The 20,936-nt window shown below is 44.0% G+C and overlaps 1 protein-coding gene across 2 annotated transcripts; it reads left to right on the forward strand.

The window, feature by feature from the left end:
- The first annotated feature begins 1,996 nt into the window (after positions 1 to 1,996).
- Positions 1,997 to 13,713, forward strand: papola (poly(A) polymerase alpha). Of its 2 annotated transcripts, none has more exons than XM_030345321.1 (22): positions 1,997 to 2,187; positions 2,810 to 2,980; positions 3,220 to 3,286; positions 3,395 to 3,476; positions 3,613 to 3,722; positions 3,823 to 3,876; positions 3,982 to 4,093; positions 4,399 to 4,488; positions 5,369 to 5,507; positions 5,625 to 5,697; positions 5,958 to 6,078; positions 6,459 to 6,543; positions 8,184 to 8,237; positions 8,485 to 8,604; positions 9,038 to 9,147; positions 9,501 to 9,613; positions 9,795 to 9,947; positions 10,270 to 10,483; positions 10,835 to 10,972; positions 11,228 to 11,281; positions 11,391 to 11,435; positions 11,584 to 13,713. In XM_030345321.1, the coding sequence occupies exons 1-19, from the start codon at positions 2,180 to 2,182 to the stop codon at positions 10,864 to 10,866; spliced, it is 1,908 nt and encodes a 635-aa protein (XP_030201181.1). In that variant the 5' UTR covers positions 1,997 to 2,179; the 3' UTR covers positions 10,867 to 10,972; positions 11,228 to 11,281; positions 11,391 to 11,435; positions 11,584 to 13,713. The 2 variants fall into 2 exon arrangements, with proteins under 2 accessions (XP_030201181.1, XP_030201180.1); XM_030345320.1 differs by having other exon boundaries at positions 11,587 to 13,713.
- Positions 13,714 to 20,936: the final 7,223 nt, after the last annotated feature.

Here is a 20,936-nt window from a genome sequence, read left to right on the forward strand (position 1 = left end):
TTGACCCCACATCTAACTGTGTGCTTCCACACGCCTTTCCCTCACGTCTGTCACTAACCTCACTACTTCACTACTCTCTACTGCTTCCTCTTTTCTTCCTTCTCTGTGGTTCAAACCTTTACACTAAAGGCGCGTCTTCCTGCCCTCAGAGGGTTTAGCGTTAGGGTTGAGAGTCAGGGTTTAGAGTCAGGGACAGAGCTGGACAGGGAGGACTGCTTTTACACAAACCTCTTCACTTGCTTTCGGAATGGTGGTGACATTTTGAAACGATTATTTTGGGAAAATGTTTTCCTCTGCTTTCCTTTACAAAATTGTATCAAACTTCTGTCAAGTGTTTTTGTTTATATATTAAAATCCCACATTGACTTCTACATGTTTGTTGCGGTTCATTTAATTGTCCTTTAACTTGGTTAATGTCAAGCCAAACTCCTGCAATACATTTAATTGTTATTCTGCAATGTTCACATAATCCATTTTGCAAAAATATGAAACCTCCATATTACTACTAAATTCAAGCCTGTTCATGTATTTAACAATGTACATACTGCCCCGCAGGCCATTCTCTGCTACTACAACACGTTCAATCCACCAACCCGTCTCACATCAATGTACTATAGCTACGTTGGTTCAAACGGAAAATGTAGTTTGGTGTGAGACGGTTGTCCAGCAGAGGGAGCTGTCATACACCTTAATTATACAGAAATGTCTATTTACATTTTAAAGGCACCCAGTGCAACTTTCGAGGCTTAAAAATAAAAATTCAATTTCTAGACTTTTTTACACGTAAGTTTCAATAACTCCATACCATTACATACCGACATTCAAGCAGCAAAGATGAGACGTCGTTGTGTGTGATGAGAACTGATAGAAAATCGATAACAACAATGCCGCCATTTTCTTTATTTTTTGTAACCTACAATAAATAAAGCAGGCTTCCAGTCAATGGAAAAATGGCTTCTCCCCACCGGCGATTGTTGTTTACGATTTTCTATCGGTTCTCACCACACAGCGACGTCTCATCTTTGCTCCTTGAATGTCGATATGTAATGGTATGGAGTTATTGAAACTTACTACGTGTAAAAGACTAGAAATTGAATGTTTATTTTTCATTGAATGTTTACATAAAGTTGCACTGGGTGCCTTTAAAATGTTCATGGGCTGGTCTAGTTTGTCTGCAAATAACTCTGCCTCCAGAAACAGGATTGGTCGAAACATATGAAGTGAAGGAAATAAAAGCCCAGATCTGAGGTCAGCTGCGGTCAGATTTTGGATCATGAATGTATTGAGCTCGGAGGACGGCAGGACGCGTGTTTACCTGGTCGATTAGGCCCTGAACACAGACCCTGAACCCAGACATCCTAATCACAGACCCTTTGTTTAATTAGACCCGATTATAATTTTTGGGTTAAAAAAATAAATAAAAGTAAAAATATTTATAATTATTTATAAGTACTAGCCTAGTCTAGATAGTCCTTCTGGCAAGAGAATAAACAAAAACATAACCTTTTTACCACCTCAAGTGAATTAACCTATCCTATCCCCAGTCAGATGTGTGTAAAGTCTGTCTCACTTGTATTCATTTTACTCTGAAATAACTTGAATGGAACTTTAGACATTTTGGGATAAGCAGCACAGCAGTCAGGTAGCTATTTTAAGCTATAATAAACTGCGCATTTTTTTTATTTAGGTGAAGCATTATGAAAAAAATGTCATGCAAAATAAAGCATAGAAATCATTTTGGAATTTTCCTTTTCCGTCTGGGCTAAGCCCCGGATGTTTATGAAACCTAGAAACACCCCTGGCTTAAGGAGTGGACCCATCAAAAACTAATTTCACAAATGCATGTTTTTGCAATCACAATTAGGTTGTTTCAGTCATTAGCCTGTGACGTCAGTGGGGGTGGCAAGTGGAATCACGTGACAGTACTTGGACGTTGGATGTCCATGTCCTACAAGCCGCAGCGAGACATTATAGCCCACGTGGGCGGTGGGGGTCACGTGACGCGACTACGTGAGGCAGCGAGAGACGCGGCTGCCCGCGCGCCATGTTTAGCGGAAAACAAAAGGTCCAAATTCCCATGCTGAATGTAATAAAGAGAACCACTTGTTCGGCCCATGAGAAATAACGACACGAGAATGACAATAAATAGTTGGAACGGTTGATTTTTTTTTTTACCGCCATGCCTTTGTAAGTGCCTTTTTTTTCCCTTCTTTGAATAGTTTCTATGATTGAACGTATAGCAGACATGGTACAGGGCCTTGTGTGTGTCCATACACACCGAGCCTGAGCTAGTGAGCGATAGCATGTTTTGAGGGTCGTTGAACCCGCATTTAAGTTGAGTCTGGGGGGAAATCAGTGCCGCATAACTGGGTCTCAACGCGCCCCGCAATGTGTTAATGTTATCCAAGCAGTAAAAAGACACCGATACTTTCAATGGTGGAGTTGCTATTGACATTTTTGGCTAATGTAGACCTTTTCGCAGAATGCAGTTTTTTTATCTTAACGTTAATGTTTTATACGGTTGAATACGGTGCAATAAGGTTTCGGAACTCTTCTGGATGTAATACGAAGTGCCTTGGCTGTTGCGGTCCGGGCTGCGTTGTCTATAAGCATCACTTTGTTTGTCATCACACGTAATGCATCAACACAGACGCCGGGGGTCATGAATTACTCATACTACTACACCCCGCCCCGTTTTAAACACCATGCGTTCACTGCACTCTAATAAATATGTTCCCCCGGAACCTTCCTTTTTTTTTAGAGACTATCTATCTAACACGTCTTTCTCTGTCTCTTGTCTCGCTCTCAGTCCTATCAGCAACCAGGCTCCAGCCTTCCAGCAGACCCCCAAGCATTATGGGATCACGTCTCCCATTAGCTTGGCCCTGCCCAAGGAGGCTGACCTGGCCCTCACCCAAAAGCTGACTGAGACCTTAAAACCATACGGGGTGTTTGAGGAAGAGTTGGAACTTCAGCGCAGGTATTTGCACCGGCTACCTGCTGGAAATGTAAATTTCCCTTAATAATAGGTATTTTACAATAAGGCTATTTTTTAAATGCATGGAATTTAAAAGTAGGTGTAGGCCTTTTTTGTAGGGGGGGGCAGGGAGGGTTGTGTTAAAGCAAATTCTTTGATTTCATAAAATAAAATTGTTAATACTCGAGGGTATGTTGTTTGTACATTGACATGTTCATTTAACCTTTTTTTTTGTCCAACAGAATACTGGTGTTGGGGAAATTGAATACACTGGTGAAGGAGTGGATCAAAGAGATAAGTGATATAAAGGTACGATGCTTTTGTGTGTCTACATGATGTGTGTGTGTCTACGTTGATGTGTGTTTGGGTATGCATTCTAAGCAAGTAATGCAATGTTTTATTTCTTTTTGTTTGTAGAACCTCCCCGCATCATTAATAGATACAGTTGGAGGCAAGATCTTCACATTCGGATCCTATCGCTTGGGCGTGCACACCAAAGGTACCCGCATTTAATCCTCACTCAAAAACGTTTTTGGTCAAACCCGACGCCGCCGGTTTATATATTAAGTAAAAGTATTTTAGGAATGATGTCGGCCACTTCCTTACACCCATGTGGATCTCCCTCCTTCTGACAGGGGCCGACATAGATGCTCTCTGCGTGGCCCCCCGGCATGTGGAGAGAACAGACTTCTTCTCCTCTTTTTATGAGAAGCTCAAGGAGCAGGAGGAGGTCAAAGACCTGCGGGTTAGTTACATAAACTATCTTTTAACTGCAATGAGAACCGAAGGTTTCGAACCATCTAGGCCTGTTGACTCATGCTGTCACTCTTCCCCCTTCTGCGCAGGCCGTTGAGGAGGCGTTCGTCCCGGTCATCAAGCTAGCGTTTGACGGAATTGAGGTACTTTTTAAAGCGTCTTTCTCTGCCTTCCTTGCGCAGTGATTTCCCCTTGTTGGGTCAGGATCGGAGTAATCATTGTGTTTGTTTGTGTCTTGACGATTGTAGATTGACATACTGTTTGCGAGGTTAGCGCTGCAAACTATACCAGAGAACCTTGACCTGCGAGACGACGGGCTGCTGAAGAACCTGGACATCCGCTGTATCAGGAGTCTGAACGGTGAGGGCAGCATAGTAAAAACAAAAGTTGAATGTTTTAGGTGCGCCTGAACCGACTAAAGGCAGAGTGAACCAGGTACTCTCGGCCGTCCCGTTCCATATGGTGATTTGTCATGTGCCGCTCACCTCTGAAATTCTAAAGCGCGTTAGCAGTGTACTACAGAACACGTGCGTTGACCGTCTGCACACTTCACGAACGGCACATCACGGCGACTCTAAAGTCCCCGTCTGTTTCTATCGCCGAAGTCGTTGGAGAATCGCCATGGCAATAAGATGGATTTGTTTTCTCTCCTGTTCCCTTAAAAGGCTGTCGGGTGACGGATGAGATTCTCCACCTCGTGCCCAACATCGGCAACTTCAGGCTGACGTTGAGAACCATCAAGCTCTGGGCAAAACGTGAGTCCAGTGTGTTTGTTGCTTTGCTAGCTTGCTCAAGAAGGGGAGCTGCGTTGGTTGGTGGTAGTTCTGGTGGATTTATTGGTTGTGGTTTTAAAGACCTTGGTTCTATTTATTTAATTTGTATTTATACTGGATACCCTGCAGTCCCAATATGCATCCTATCACAGTTTATAATTTAAGTAATGTGGAGGAAAATAGTGAAATGTGTGGTATTTGTTTGTGATTATTGTGATGGCTACATTTACCGTCAATTCAAGCCATTTTCAACGTCAGTATTTGTTCATACCAACTAACGACCATGATTTGAAAAGTGTAAGCCATGGTCACTCTTGGTTTAAAGCATTTCACTAGCTCTACAACTGTGGTCGCTTTACAGACTGGATAGGTGTAGAGATGATTGCTTCCTTGTTCTTTTACAGTTCAGTGAACATCATGTAAACACAGACGCCATTGACCTGTGTTCACTTTCGTTCAAAACAGGATTAGTCGGTGCGCGTGTTTCGTTGCATTCTTTTTTACACCAGGGGAAACAATAGCCTGTTGCCATGGTGACTTTGTTTTGCTTGGCATTCGCTCTGGGAAAACCACAGGCCAATCACTGTGTGTGTTGGGTTATTTGGCCATTGCTGTGCAGTAGAATGCTTTGGCATTACTATCATTGTCTTGCGTTCGTTGAGGCGTTAAAGACCCTCCCTTTGTTGGGGCTTTTCCAGATATGTCATTACATTGACTATACGCCATCACCTCCTAAATGTGTATTTTAAAATTCCCAAGTCGCTCTTTTGTTCTTCCTCCCCCAATCTGTTCCCACTCAAACAAGAAGACCATAAGACCAGAAGCACTAACCACATTCTGAATCTGTATCTGCTTATTACAGGCCGCAACATCTACTCCAACATCCTGGGCTTTTTGGGTGGTGTTTCCTGGGCCATGCTGGTGGCCCGAACGTGCCAGTTGTACCCCAACGCGGCAGCCTCCACCCTGGTCCACAAGTTCTTCCTCGTGTTCTCCAAGTGGTGAGTGGCTGCACTTCTCAGTGGTCACCAACGAAAGTCTATGGCGATGCTTATTTTTTGTTTTGGGGGGGGCGGGGGGTATTTATTAATTTGCTCGTTATGTGTTCCTGTTCCCAGGGAATGGCCCAACCCAGTTCTGCTAAAGCAGCCGGAAGACTGCAACCTCAACCTTCCAGTGTGGGACCCAAGGGTAACTGAACTAAAATAATAATAATTTACAATGTATAGATTGACGACATACGTAAATAGAGCCTCTTTGAGCGTCGCTTTTTTAAATCTGTGGTACGCTAGGAAGTACACATGTTCACCTTTACAGCTTAGTTAGACCTTCTTCTCCGTGACAAGGTACAATTCCTTCTGCTAATGCATGTCAAACCTAACCTAATGAATCCTAACCTGTGTGTGTGTGTGTGTGTGTGTGTGTGTGTGTGTGTCCGTCCCCCTCCCCAGGTGACTCCCAGTGACCGGTACCACCTGATGCCCATCATCACCCCCGCGTACCCGCAGCAGAACTCCACATACAACGTGTCCGCCTCGACCCGAGCCGTTATGGTGGAAGAGTTCAAACAGGGTCGGTGGTCCTTCTCCCCTTTACCACTAAGGGGCGCCCTTGGCCCTCTAACCCTTCAGAGGAAAGGATGACCAAATCTGTAGCAGAGTTGATATGTTCTCTTACTGTGGACCGGCCTCTATTCAAATCTAAAGATGTATCTAAATATTAATACATTTATATCAAAGCTCTAACTTCCTGCTTTTAAAAAAATATGAGGAAGCTAATATACTGTAATGGTTTGGTTGAACACATCCCTGTTGTGGATCGACTGGTAATGATTAGTTCTTATCGCAGCGGCTCAGTCGTACATCTCATGTGAACAGGGTTTGTGGTGTGTCGACTCCTGTTTGAACATGCTCTTCCTTCCCTCCCCTCCCCTACCCCCCCCCGCCCAACAGGCCTCGCCATCACGGACGAAATTTTGCAGAATAAAGCAGAGTGGTCGAAACTATTTGAAGCACCAAACTTCTTTCAGAAATACAAGTATGTATTAAGCTGCTTATCCTGTCGGACACACATGGTGAGATTCAGATATTTCAATGAAGATGCTCATTCCCCTCACACGCACAAACGCACACCATTGTCTAGTGTATATTTATTAATATATAAACATCTATTTAGTCTTTTCCACTGTTTTATTTGTTTTTAACTTATTCTATTGGAGGTTTTGAATAAACACCGTAGTCTCTCTGATAAGGCTTCAAAGCTTCCCTGCCTAAGAGCCTTCTGAGAATCTCAAAGGATCATACAATGTTAACTTCAAGCATTGCCTCCATTCCATTATCATACAAACACCTTAACTGTAAGCACTTTATATATTTGATGTTTTGTATTTTAAAATAATAAAAGGTAGGTACTTGGTTGTAAGCATTCCTTTCAAATATTTAAAGTCCTGCTTTCTTCATTCCCCCTGTGCCTTTATCATATTGTATTCCGAAATAAAAATAAAATGACCTAGTTCACAATTTGCACCATGTATTTCTTATTAGTCTGATTTTTAATAGTCGTTCTCCTCTCCTTACTGTATCCATACATTTTCAAGTTAAAGTGATTATGTCGCAATTTACTTGGGGATCCTAACCTTAACGCATTCCACAGCAATTGACACCTCCATGGATGGATTTTGCATGTTTTAAACCTTGGAAGTCTTAATGTTAATTCATAGTTCCACAAATACATCCTTTCCTAATGTCTACTGTTTTGTAAAAAAAAAGATGGACACTAGTATTTTTTTATTTTCCTTTATTTATAAACTACCAAGGAGTTTGCATTACTTTAGCTCAGCCCAAAATTTGTTTTAAGTTGAAACTCTACATTGAACGGTGGGAGCCCATGGCCTTGGAGGATGTTTGCCTTGATGCCTTAAGCAAACTCTGGCAGAGTCTACCCCAGAGCTGTGGCCAGCTACGGTAGCTCCTTCCCTGGCCCGAGTCCTGGCAGAGGAAGGGGACATGGCACCAGGAATGAGGATAGTCTGATCCAAGCAATGTTTCCAAGTTACATGGTTTTAACTTTGAAAAGAAGCCTGGATTGTCAGAACCTTGGATTTGTTGTACTGTGTTATTTTAATAAATATGTTGTCTGTTCTGGGCTCTATATATTTTTTTCTTTTATTTTTTACTTGGCTTGATGGATATCCATCCTTGTAATCCCTGATCAATAATTTGGATATTTGACACAGTATGTCTTTATCTGGCATGGGACCTTAAGTATATATTGATCAAGTAAATAAACTGCATAATAATGCAGTTGTGCAACCTACTTTTTCTTGTGTACAGCAAAGTAGGGAGACTAAAACCTCTATCAGCCATGGTAACTATTTGTATTACTCTGGAGTAAATCCATTGGACGGGAATACAAATCCTGTCACCGGACAATACGAAGCACACCACTTTCCTCACGCGGATCCATCACGTATCTGTGGCTATTTTTGTACTTTGAATATTAATCGTAAATGCATGAATAAAAATAAATGGACGCCAAGTTGTTGATGGGACGGTTCAGGGTTGGGCTTTGATCTGTGTTTGTGTGGAGGGGATCTGGGTCCCCTGGAACCTGTGTGCATTATCTGCGCTCTGTTTCTCTAGGGTGTAATGGCATTGTTCTGTCTCTTATGTTCCAAGGCATTATATTGTGTTGCTAGCAAGCGCGCCGACAGAGAAGCAGCACCTGGAATGGTGAGTACGGCCGGTCTGTCGGTCACTAAATGAATGAGGGCATACGTAAGCCCGGGTGTGAGTGAAACAAGAGCGAATGAGGACAACTATTTACATATTCTCGTATCTCTTGGTGAGACTTTTCTGTGTGAGGATGTTCTGTATCTTTAAAGCAAGATTTTTTTTTTTAGGATGTATATTTTGCAAGGTTGACCTGGGAAAGGTTTTTTTTCGTAATCTTTCTTTGCTCTGGTTATTTTTCTGCCAGGGTTGGATTGGTGGAGTCCAAGATTCGGATTTTAGTCGGAAACCTAGAGAAGAACGAGTTCATCACGCTGGCTCATGTGAATCCACAGTCCTTTCCCGGCCCAAAGGAAGGCAATGACAAGTGAGTATAATCTATACTGAACTCTGTCAATGTTGAATGTTTTCCTTAATCTAGTACACCCCCCTCCTTCCCCCCTACTGAAACCTGCGTATCTTGTTTCATCAACTCACTTATGTACTTCGTTCTTTCCGATCTTTTGTTGAAAACGACTTACCTCGTGTTGTGATTCCTATCTTTGGTGGTTTTTTGGATTGTTTATCGCATGCTTTGATTGTTTTCAGCTTCACTTGTCACTTCTGTGAAGCTTGAGAACAATCAATCAGTCACTTTGCATAAAAGCGGCTGCTAAATGACTGTGTAATGTTCTGTGTGTTTGTTTGGTTTCATTATACTGGTGATGGTACGTGGATCATTTTACAATGGACCGTCTTGGTGTTCACAAATGTTTGGGAGCCACACCATCACATTGTTTTCTTCCCTTATCTCTTTTCAGAGAGGAGTTTAGCACGATGTGGGTTATCGGCATCGTCTTTAAGAAGATGGAAGGGTCGGAGAACCTGAACGTGGACCTGACCTTCGACATTCAATCCTTCACAGACACGGGTAAGGAGCAGTTATTGAACTGTGCCAAAAACGATTTAATGCAGTCTGGTTAAGCAATGTTGTTTATTCCAAATGAGCACGTTATATCAGCGTTGTTGGTAGTGTTTGACTCTTGACTGAAAGGTTCCGGGTTCGATCCCCGACGTCCGCAGTACACCTGTAGGCATGCTTGAGCAAGTTGCCTTGCCTTAAGTTAAAACATTCAACTTAATGTACGTCGCTTCGGATAAAATTAACTCCCTGACAAACTAGCAAATTGTACTAGTATCCCAAATTGTGATTCTGTTTCCATCTGTCTCCTTACCCCGTCTCTGTCCATTTGTGTTCGTCACCCTCCTCCTCTTCACGTACAGTGTACCGACAGGCCATCAGCAGCAAGATGTTCGAGCAGGAGATGAAGATATCGGCCATGCACGTGAAGAGGAGGCAGCTCCACCAGCTGCTCCCAAACCTGAAGCGCAGAAAGGTATCTCATTAAAGGAACTCTTTTGCATCTCTTCAACTTAACGTGTCAAGATGAAAGATGACATCCGGCGAGGACAATCAAACTCGTCGCCGCTCCTCGGATGTGTTTCCTCATTGAGACGCGTTCACTACACGCGTAAACTCGTCTGTATCATCCGTCTCCTTTTGACTTTGTGCCGCAGCATTCCACGGAGAGCCTGCGTCAGATGAACGACAGCAGTCTGGACATGTCGATCGACAGCGACAACAGCATGTCCGTCCCCTCCCCAACGTCCATGCTGTCTTCCACCCCCTTCATGGGCCCCCCACTCGGGCCCCCCGCCCAGTCCCCTCGGGTAGGGGACTTCTCCATTTAGTGGGATGAAGCACTAGTTGATTGTTTATTCTGTTATTTCTGTGCTGTCAGTAAGGCTGTTGTTATCAATTAGACAGACAGGATGACATGAAGGTTGGAATAGAAATGTAGTAACTTTATGTGACATACAAAACCAAACTTTTTTTTAATAAAAGCCATTTGCTGGACGTTTATATGAAACGTCTTACATTACGTATAATCTCAGCAATGTCATCCCACATTGTGAGTGCCTTGCTCTACCAGTTTGAGTCATAACATGAGTTGATGTGTTTCTCTCCCTCCCGACCTTATTATTATTTCAGTCCTGGGCCCATCACGGTCTTCCATGTCGACGGCCAGCCAAAGGCCGAGGTCGCAGTAGTGGATGGGTCGAAGACGCCCGGGGTCCAGCCACGCCCTTGCCTCACCCCAGTGCCCGCGAGCCAGACCCCCCCCCCAACCATGGGTCCACCGGCGGCCAAGAGATCCGGCTCACCCCTGCCAGAAACGGCGGTGAAGAAGCTGAAAGCGGACGAGGTCTGAGCACTCACCTTTGTGGTTTCTAATAACACTGTGTTGTTGATGCTTCGGATGTTTCACATATGTCGCTAAGCCCCTTTTTACATTTGTGATTCGATGCATAATTGTCATTTACATTAACATTTAGCAGACGCTTTTATCCAAAACGACTCACGATAAGTATCTTTTTCCTAAGAAAGATAAAGAACAATATATTGCTGTCAGTACATTGAGGATGTTCATAAAAACAAGTGCCATGCACATACAATTTTAAACCGTTATATAAACTGAAAAGATCTAGTGAGGATAGGAAGCTGGTTTTGTTAAACCGTTCATATGATCTGCTTTGGTCTTTGGGTTTCCTTGCAGAATTCAGCCACCGATGTCCCTGGGAACATTGAGGAGAGCGAGGCAGTCTTCAACCGCAGCGAGAGTGATCCAACATCGGAGAGAACTTCCTCCCCTCAGCTGGAAGACACCGCAGCAGAGACTCTCCCTGTGAAGGAGGTGAGTCGGGACTGGGCTTTTAGAACATAGACCTAAGCCAGTCCCTCTGGAACTCAAAACCTATAGCCTAACCCTTTAGAACTCAGAACTACGCCAAACTGTTTGGACTTTAGAACCAAGCCTCTAGAACTTAGAACTGAGCCATACCTCCTTCACATACACCTGATGTATGTTTAGGGTCATTTCTTAGCTTATCCTTAAGGTCTTTCATGCTGGATTTCCTTATTGTCTGACCCTGTTCGCTCCTATTTCTAGGACCATGTTAATGATGAAAGGCAGGAGGATGAGAACATGGCTGTTGAAACTGAGGTACAGAATTGGGCAGCCAATTAAAGTTCATTCGCTTTCAAGAATATTGTTTGTGTCTTTTTTAAACTGATTGTGAGGTGTGCTATAAATGTTTTATTTTATTTTACAGGATACAACTCACAAAGAAGAATTGAAGAACGGAGACGCAATTAAGGTGATATTCATTTACTTTCACATTATGGAATGTCGTTACAATACATCATGCATGTAAAGGTGTGCAACAGCGGAAACTTAGTTGGGTGAAATACTGTATGTTTTTTATGTGCCTAGTCTGACTCTGCGTATTTTCTTTCCCCCGTCAGAAGACGTCCACAGCTGACCTGTCTGACGTGCCACTGATCCCTACCAACCCGATTTCTGTGGTGAAGAACTCCATCAAGCTTCGCCTCAGCAGGTAGACTCCCGATTCACAAGGCAAGGAACGCCTTACCTAAACCTCCCCACCCACCACAACCACCGCCACAACCTTTGCTCCCTATTCTGTGTCAAACGTCCCCTTAATGTTCTCGTCGCGGACACACAGAGTAACGGATAAACAGAAGACCCGATCTGCCCGCGATATCAATCGCCTGAAGTCAAACTGCCGAAGTTAATTTAGCCTGCTCCATGCGGCCAACGCCACAAGGGGGCGATAAAGAACTTCCGCAGAACTCCCCGACAGCCTACTCAGAACACAACGTAGCCCAGAGGAAAGTTTCTCTTAATAAACTCTCCCTGAGATGCGTTTCACATCCACTCGCTCTGAACTCCTCCAAGCACACAGGGTGACGGCGCAAAGTTGTGTACATACGAGAGTCAAAGACACATCTTCCCAATCAGCCAGGCCTTCCTTTGTTGTTGATCTCTCCGGACTCTGCAAGCAGGGGGGGGGGGGGGGGCGGGGGGCAGTTCGGGAGCCCTTATGTTCATGTCACATAGCATGAGGAGTACATTTGCCTTCTCCAGATGCTGTTGATTTCAGTTTTTTTGTTATTACCTTCATTGTGTTAATTATGATATCAGATAATGACCCAAAGCAGCGGCCTGTTGGTTATTGTTGTGGTTTCTTCAGCAAAGTTATCCATCCACAACATGTTAGCATTTCCTTCCCTGCTCTTGTTATCACGGGACTTTCTGGAAATGATTCATTCAGATAAAATAATCTTTTGTGAAATAATTTAAGGCATTTTTTGTGATCTGGGAGATAATAAGTTGCGTGGGCTGCACCGAATCAACACACACACACACACACACACATACAAACACACACACACACACATACACATACACATACACATACACACACACCATTAATGGAACTGGCTCAGGTTTGAGAACACCACTGACCAAAATGCTGCTTACCTCAGAGGGGACAAAAGGCACAGACCCTAGCAGTGTGCAACACGATGTCTAACCACGTGCGTTAAAATGATCTACTGTCGGGTTCAAAATCCGCCACACGTTGTTTCCTATGTGGCGAATAAAAAATAATAATCGTTCCCATGCGAAGTTGCTTGAGGCTCATTGGAAACATCCTTACGATTAAAGTTCTTTCCCGCTCATCTCAGTTTTTTGGAGCGCTCTTTTAATTCAAACGCAACCGTTTTTTTGATGGTTTGATAATGATGATGCTGATGATGAAGGTAGTGGCACGCTAGCACGCCAGTTAGCCTGCTTCTGAACACGCGGACAAGACGCGTGGAGATAAAGGACATCAACAAGGCAGGAGGGCATATTGGAGGCACCTGCTCTATCAGATGGTCCTCGCCAGGAAGACGGTGATCAGGGTGCGTCCCGGCGCAGGGTCTGATTAGCCAAACGTCTCGTGGTTGCTTCGGAGCGTGAGTTTCCGGATCATTAATATGTACATCTGTTGTACAGTAACAGTAGGTTTTTGGTGTTTTCTGTCTTGTACAATAGCATTAAAAAACAAAAAAAACGATAACAAGATTATACTTTGTGTGGAATTTAAGATGTGGAGTTTAAGCCTTGATGGGGTTTATTTTGAATGTGGCATTAATGGTCTGAACTGAATTGCGAAAATGTATCGTGGCATAGGTTTGATGATTATTTTTTTCCTCTTTACTTTTGCTTGCTTAGCATAACCAGAATTGAAGATTAAGGACTATCAAGAAGGTTAAGAGTTTAGTTTGGTTAAACAACACATGCTTGTTATTTTGCTGTATTAAAGTAAAAAAAAAAATGTCACTTGTTTTTTTTGTTGTATCAACATTTTTGGCTCTGTCTAAAATGTGTGTATGCTAGTCGAGTGGAATATGTTCCCTGAATCAGATCTCAGACCAGTGTCATCCTATGGTGCATAATTCTAGAAAATTTTTCAACAAAAAGCATACAATTGTTCCTACAATGTTGCGTTTCCGTTCAACTTTTTCTTAAGGACGAAGTATTGTACTTTTTTTTCACAAATAAAGGTCTACAATATTCAAAGAAAATTGTGAAAGTAGTCCACATCTTCTTACATCTCACCCTGTTTTAAAGTTGCACATTTCCATACAATTGAGCTGCAGAGTTGTTCAAAATCGGGGCGATATAAAAGCCAGATGAAAGCGCTGGAATACGCATTATCAACTGGGGGGATTTCTGTCAGACGAGACTCCCGTACGGCAGCTCAGGGAGCAGACTGATAACATGGCCTAGTTAAAGGTTTTTTGTTGTTTGCATCCCAATCCGGTCAAAATTTCCCAAGACGTAGCTTGTAAGAGTGTGTATGTTGTTGCTAAGGAACAGCCATTCCCGCTCCCTCACTAGGTGGTCTCCTTATGAATATCATTACAGATCCCTTTCCAGAGAAGCCAAGACACCTTTATCCTTTCCAGACCATATTTATAACCGTTTCTGGCTCTTGGATACGGTGAGGGGATGGTTTATCTTCATATCTGTGCTAGCTTTGTCTGTAGGCTGCAATATATTCACTGCCAAATGCACTTATGACACCAGATTTTAAAGTAATTTCTTAGACAGAGGAGTTGATAAACAGATTAGAGGGCCTGCAACTGTTGTTACCCAATGCTGCTATCGTTCCAGCCCCACACTACACACCCGCAATCCACCACCAAAAGTACATACCGTTAATGGCTCTTCTGCTGCGTCATTAATCATGGACAAAATTAGGCCTTGGTCCAGAGGTGAATCCACGGGGGGGGGGGGGGGGGGGGGTCCTATCCAGGACGAGGGGTTCCCCGAAGAGTTGTCGCCCCTTTTACCCCGGCAGAACGTTCTCCGTGTGGGGCACAGGCCCAGGGCGTGCCCCCTTGTCCTCCCACTGGGCCTCCATCTGCTGTTGAGGTGGTTATATTCCATATTGATGGGCAGACAATGGGTTTGTGACACGAGTTCTCATGAGTGGCGGTTCCATCCGGGCCTCTTAACTACCTCAAGAACCTCACAGTTGTAGCCGGCAGCGTGCCAAGCCTAATGGAAGGCCTGGTCCTGCCGCCTCATGTGGTCTGGGAGTTGTAGTCTACAGATGTCTGGTGGTAATTCAAGACATGAGGGACAGTCATTCCTGGCCTGTTTCTCGAGAGCCTTTGATAATGGACCGGTACCATTAAAGAAAAAAAAGGGGAACAATCTAAACGTTGTCTTTTTGAACGTTAACCTCGTGAGAGCATGTCCGCTTGAGCTATCACACCTGGCGTGCAGGCATGCCGTAGTGTCAAATGGACCAGCCCTGCCGGGGAGTAACCTTGAGAAGCTGTCTTATGACAGGGACAGCGTTGATGGCAGTGACCTGCCTCCGGTGGGGTCCAGGTGAACACAGCGCTTAACACCAGCAGCCTGTGTCTCCGGCTGGTTATGAGTCACTTTTGGGGAACCCTCGCTCTCGAATGTCTGCCTCTATGACTTTTACGTTTCCCACACCTGTCCCCCCCCCCCTCAAACTCCCTTTTTAAGCCTCAATGGTTTCAAATCAGAGCCACTGCAACAGTGCGTCTGTACCTTCAAAAAGGGGGGGAAATGCCACATTGTGTGAAGACTAGATATGAAGGTATTATCTGTCTGGTGTGGCGGAGAAGTGTCATGGCGAACTGATCGTGCTCATCAAGGTGTATGTCTGTGTGTTACGTACATCAAAATACATATTGCTGAACAGCTGGCGTAGTCCGGGCTGTCAACCGATTACTTTTAGTGGTTATTGATGGCAGGTGGTTTTTCGTATTTCTGAAAGCACAGCATGCAGGCTCAAACAGGATGCATGAGGAGGGATCCTAATGTATTTTGATTTTGAATCAATCCGTTCAGATCCAACTGATTCAGTGGGTTCAATGATTTAGTCGGCTAAGCCAAAAGGAGTCTTCCCTATAAATTGAGTACACAAAAGAGGATTTGATCCGTACGCAGGATCCTGGATGTAAAATTAATGGTTGGCACTTAATTAATAACAAGCTCAAATTGTGCTTGGCGTTAATTTGCTGTTGGTGCAATGCTGATGCCAAGGTATATACCGCAGTTTTCTCTCCTTTTGTTTAAATGTTTGTTTATAATCACTAATCTAAAGGTGCAATGATTTACGATTGCTTGAGAGGATAAAAAAAAGGAGGCAGCCTTCAACTATTGACATGCACCCAGTTTAAAAGCGACTTAAAGGGTGTAATTGAGGCCCTACTACAGACACCATAAACACAGCCTGCGCGGACGGGCACCTGTGCCAAGAAGCGATGCCCAGGATGGCTTTCGGCCAGTGCCACTACCCTCTCTGTCTGCCTGGCACTGAGGCTAGCTACCCGCTGGTGAGGAATTAGAAAGCCATTAAGGAGGACAAACAGCAAGATGGCAGCCCCCCCCCCCCCCTCCTCCCCTCCTCCCCTCCCTAACTCGAGATGTGTCTCAATTTAGAGGAAATCTGAAAATGATTTATTTTTGCTAATGATTTTATTCACGGTGCTATTTTAGGTTATGTTTGCCTTTGTGTGGAGTAGGCTCTTGTTGAAGTGTTTTGACAAGCATGTGATGTGGATTTGAATACCAAGGAAAAATAAGATACATTACTCATCACTCATCAATTCAAAAGAGTCGGCAAGACGATGGGATTTATATCTGCTGTATTAATCCAATGTTCAGCCTAGGTTGTATTTACAACATTGGCCAAAGAAATGCGGTGATTTAATCTACCAGGAAAAATGAGACGAACCGGCAATCTCTAATGCCTAGCTCACACCACAGCTATGCTGGGTATTATTACAATACATATGCGCTGTACACAACATTAATCCCATGCCTTTGCACTCTCCAACCCAGAGAAAACTGGAGATAAGTTGAAAGTGATGGTTCGCAAAAGCTTACGAAACCAACTGAGGCAACTTGTTCTGTGAAATGTTTCCACTGGAGATGGATACATAAAATAATCCAGAAAATGACGTACAACGTATTATTATAATATAACAAATGACTAATTATTTAGAATTCATTGTATATTTTTTTTAAATCATGATATTCATTCCGAAAGGTCAGACACATAAGTTCTCCCATTTTGATCCTGAAAACTCTGAATCCCCACATATGAATGAACACACGTGGGTTTATCATAAAAACAAGAGGACCTAGATGGATAACCGTGTACAATCCAACTGCGTTGAAGACTCTCACCACATTAGCGTCCATGTAAACCCAGCAATCAGTATGAAAAAGGTATATATTCACCTTGAATCAGACTAATGCGCTGTGCGTGTAAACGTACTAAATAACGCTGCCTCAACCGCTAAAAGTCTGGTGGTTGATTTCTTGTCGTGGCCCCTTATTCTCAGTAGGGGGCTCTCTGTTTGCGACCACCTTCAGCAGATGAACAGTAGCAGGGGGGCTTGCCACTCCCCATACGGACCCCTGTTTGCTGGTCACACTTACCCTTCACACATTCTTGAGGTACCTAATTAAGACCTTCATATGCAAATGAGGCGAGTAAGTCGTCTCCACAGCTGTGCGGGGCTGGCGAACAAACTCTGGGGGTTCATTCAAAGGGCAACGAGGCCTGGGGTGTTTGTTTTGGAGGAAGCGGACACGGTAATAGTTCTGGGGGATGGAGCGTGCCATAAACAAGGGGCTGCCCGGGAATGGGGTCTAATCCCTGGAATGATAGGATATCAGAAGGTAGGGTTGACATACGGGAACAAATATGGAAATTGTTCGATTATTTTTTTATTTTTTTAAGAATGTTGTTCGAAAGCGGAAGCAACAAAATCCGAAGTAGCAGTTCATAAATAAGCGCTGATATGTTGAGATGAAGTGGTGTTACCGATCAGGAATTTCTTTATTCCTGAACGCAGCGGTCGTTGTTTCGCTTTAGAGAGTTGGTCTTCGTGGGGGGAAGCTGTCATTGCTCCAGCGTAAGAATAGGATTCTGCTGAAGCCAGGGACTTCAGCAGACCGTGTAGGAGTGTGAGCCAAAGAGTCTCAATTACACCCGTGGTCTTCAAACGTCAAGTGCATTACAGCGCCATGCAGACCCTACTTGTTTAAGAGGTCAAGGCATACACGTTGGTTTGCCAGATATCCCGAATTAGGCCATAACTCCTATCCCCCCTGCATTCCCCAGTCAGGGAGATTGTAATGCCTTGTACTCCAAGGTTCTCCATCTCAGTGAGTCATCGACACATCAGTGACTCTGATTGCACAGTCAATTACAATTTACCTTTCATGTGCTTGGAATAGAAGAGAGAGAGAGAGAGAGAGAGAGGGAGAGAGAGAGAGTGTGTGTGTGTGGGGGGTGGGGGTGGGGTGGGGGGGTGGGGGGTAGGAGTTCATCCATGCATTCAAAACTTGTGCCAACCAAGCTTCAACCAGAGGTGAAACCCCCCAATGTAGGCAAGAGACGGGGGGATATTGTTTTTTTAATATCGTATTTTTTATTTTTTTTACTGTGGATAATAAAGGTTAATAACAGTTCTTTCCTATGTCATATTTGACATGACCAGTCATCGCAGTAATTACAATCATTACACACCAAAGGATGTCTAGTTATCCCTCTTAAACACGGGCCACACAAAGGAAATCAATTATTCAATCAGAGTTCCACCATTCATCCCTGCCTGAGTTCACTTAATTTTGGGCCTGGGTGAATCTGCTGCAAATAAGCCGCGCGACCGGCAAAGAAAAGATGGAGCAGGCCCCTAATTTGTAGCCTTTCAGACGGTCAATCACTTTTCAAAGGAATGCAAGCTTATTCTGACAATCAGACAGACGTGAATGGGAATGGGTTTCATCTGCTACTTTACATAAGTTATCTGGCGATAAGGAGGGGGTGAAGTATCTGACGGTGAGGAGAGAAACAGAGAGAGGGAGAAGGAGAGAGAGAGAGAGAAAGAGAGGGAGCGAGAGAGAGAGAGGAGAGAGAGAGAGAAAGAGAGGAGCGAGAGAGGGGGGAAGGAAAAGAGAGAGGACGAGGGGGAGAGAGAGAGAGAGGCGATCATGCACCCCCTCCATCCACCCCCATCCCTCTCACCACCCCTCTCTCTGTTTCCTGCCTTTCTGAGCCTTCTGTCTCCCTTCTCTCTCCCTCCCCTCCCTCCCTCCCCCTTTCACCTCATCTCTCTCAGCCATCCTCCGCTTCTCGTGTGGCTTGTGCCCACTAGGATTGGCAGCATGTAATTTAAGAGCATGGGCACAAAGACCAAATGCCAAGCCTATAATGGAAGCGGGATGTGTTCTGATTTAAATGGGCCGCTGTGCACGGGGTTCAGGGCCTGTAATTAAGATCACTAGGACAAAAGGAGGAGAGACAGTCTCACAATGCATCCAGGACCTGGCTGAAGATGTGGGTGAGGGAATATCAGCTCCCCGCACCAAAAATAATTTAACTTTCTTTCTTTCTTTTTTTTGTCTTCATTTTAAGGGGTCACCGACGCTGTTCGTATAGCGACAAGAACAAAGTTTGATGGAGGTTGTGTACGTGTTGGAGGTGGTTGTGCACGTGTTGATATTATATTCATATATATGCATGTATGTTTATATAGATGCCCTGGTGTTCTATGGACTATCTTAACTATTTGGAGATGATAGTTAGTTTCATTAGTTGTTGGCTTGGCTTCAATCTGGTGAAGTTGTGGGACATTCAATTGAAATTCACCCCGGTCATGAGAAACTTAACTGTCTCTGTAAGAGAACATGATTCCCATGTATCCATCTAAGTTAAGTGCTGCTTAGAGAGAGAGAGAGAGGTAGAGAGAGGGAGGGAGAGAGAGAGAGAGAGAGAGAGAGGAAGAGAGGGAACGAGAGAGAGAGGAAGAGAGAGAGAGAGAGAGAATGAGAGAGAGAGAGAGAGAGAGAGGGAGAGGGAGAGAGAGAGAGTAGAGAGAGAGAGAGAGAGAGAGAGAGAGAGAGAGAGAGAGAGAGAGAGAGAGAGAGAGAGAGAGAGAGAGAGAGAGAGAGAGAGAGGGAAAGCGAGAGAGCATGCCGAACACTTGCAACCACGACTCCATCAGCATTCTGGTGATGGCAATCGGATCAATCCGAGCGATGAAAAGACTAGAAGTGGCCTTCCAACGGGATGGAGAGCATGCACGTCTAGCCCTCCCCAGCCTCAGCTCTCCCTCTATCACTCCCTCCTGAGCGTGATTCCTACACTTTTTCCTGCCACCGGAGGACATACTTTAGGTCCTTGTGCTCCGGGTGGCTGTGTGTTCAGACCTTTTTCCGTTTAATTAGATTTGTTAAAACAATTTTTGGAGTGCTTTATTGGGTAAAAGCTCTCAGGGGTTAATATCCGCAGAACACTTCTCTTCAGCTTCTTTTCACCAATGGAGCATAAATTATTTAAATTATTCAGAATTGTGCGACCTTTTATCTCACCCCCTTTGAAGGCAGCAAATAAAAAATGCAAATGGGCTAACTAATTAATATGCAAATGTATTCATTCCCAGTTAACAATTAGCAATTAAACCTGCAGTGTCTAGAAAGAGCACTGACAAAATTAGCAACTTCATTTTTTTTCTCTCCATTGGAAAAATAGACGGTCCAGAAAAAAATTGATTGACGAAATGACTTTTACTGACAACCACCTGCCTTGATGTAAACAGAATTAATGGGAAATCATGTAGGAGACATGGAAATCGGGGGAGAGTCGTGTAAAAAACAAGGGAAATGTATGTCATTTTTTCATGGTTTGGTTCCAAGACTTGTATATTTCATGACTCAATCAAACCTTAATTGAAATACTAATCTTCAAGGAATTACAGAGATGAGATGTGTGCTGTGTGTGTGTGTGTGTGTGTGTGTGTGTGTGTGTGTGTGTGTGTGTGTGTGTGTGTGTGTGTGTGTGTGTGTGTGTGTGTGTGTGTGTGTGTGTGTGTGTGTGTGTGTGTGTGTGTGTGTGTCGGGGGCTGAGGCAGGGGGGGTTGTGTATGGATGTGTGTGGCTGGGGGTGGGTGTGTGTGAAACGGATATTTTTAGACACCAATAAGGGCACAAAGACAATGAAACAGATGCAAATTTAGGCAGAAGGATAACCATAGACAGATTTAAACCCATGGACTTCTTAGCTACAGACGGAATCCGATTGTGATTTTAACACAAACAATGTCCATACAATTGCCTTGTCTGTGCATTTGTGTGTTATATTTTGTCGTTGTAATTATTATCATTATTTTTTCCTACCTTTCCCTTGTCTACCATTGCTCACCATGAAACAATCCCAATACCTGACACACAACCACCGCACAGCACA

Source organism: Gadus morhua, chromosome 21 (genome assembly GCF_902167405.1).
Source record: "Gadus morhua chromosome 21, gadMor3.0, whole genome shotgun sequence".
NCBI classification, from domain to species: domain Eukaryota; kingdom Metazoa; phylum Chordata; class Actinopteri; order Gadiformes; family Gadidae; genus Gadus; species Gadus morhua.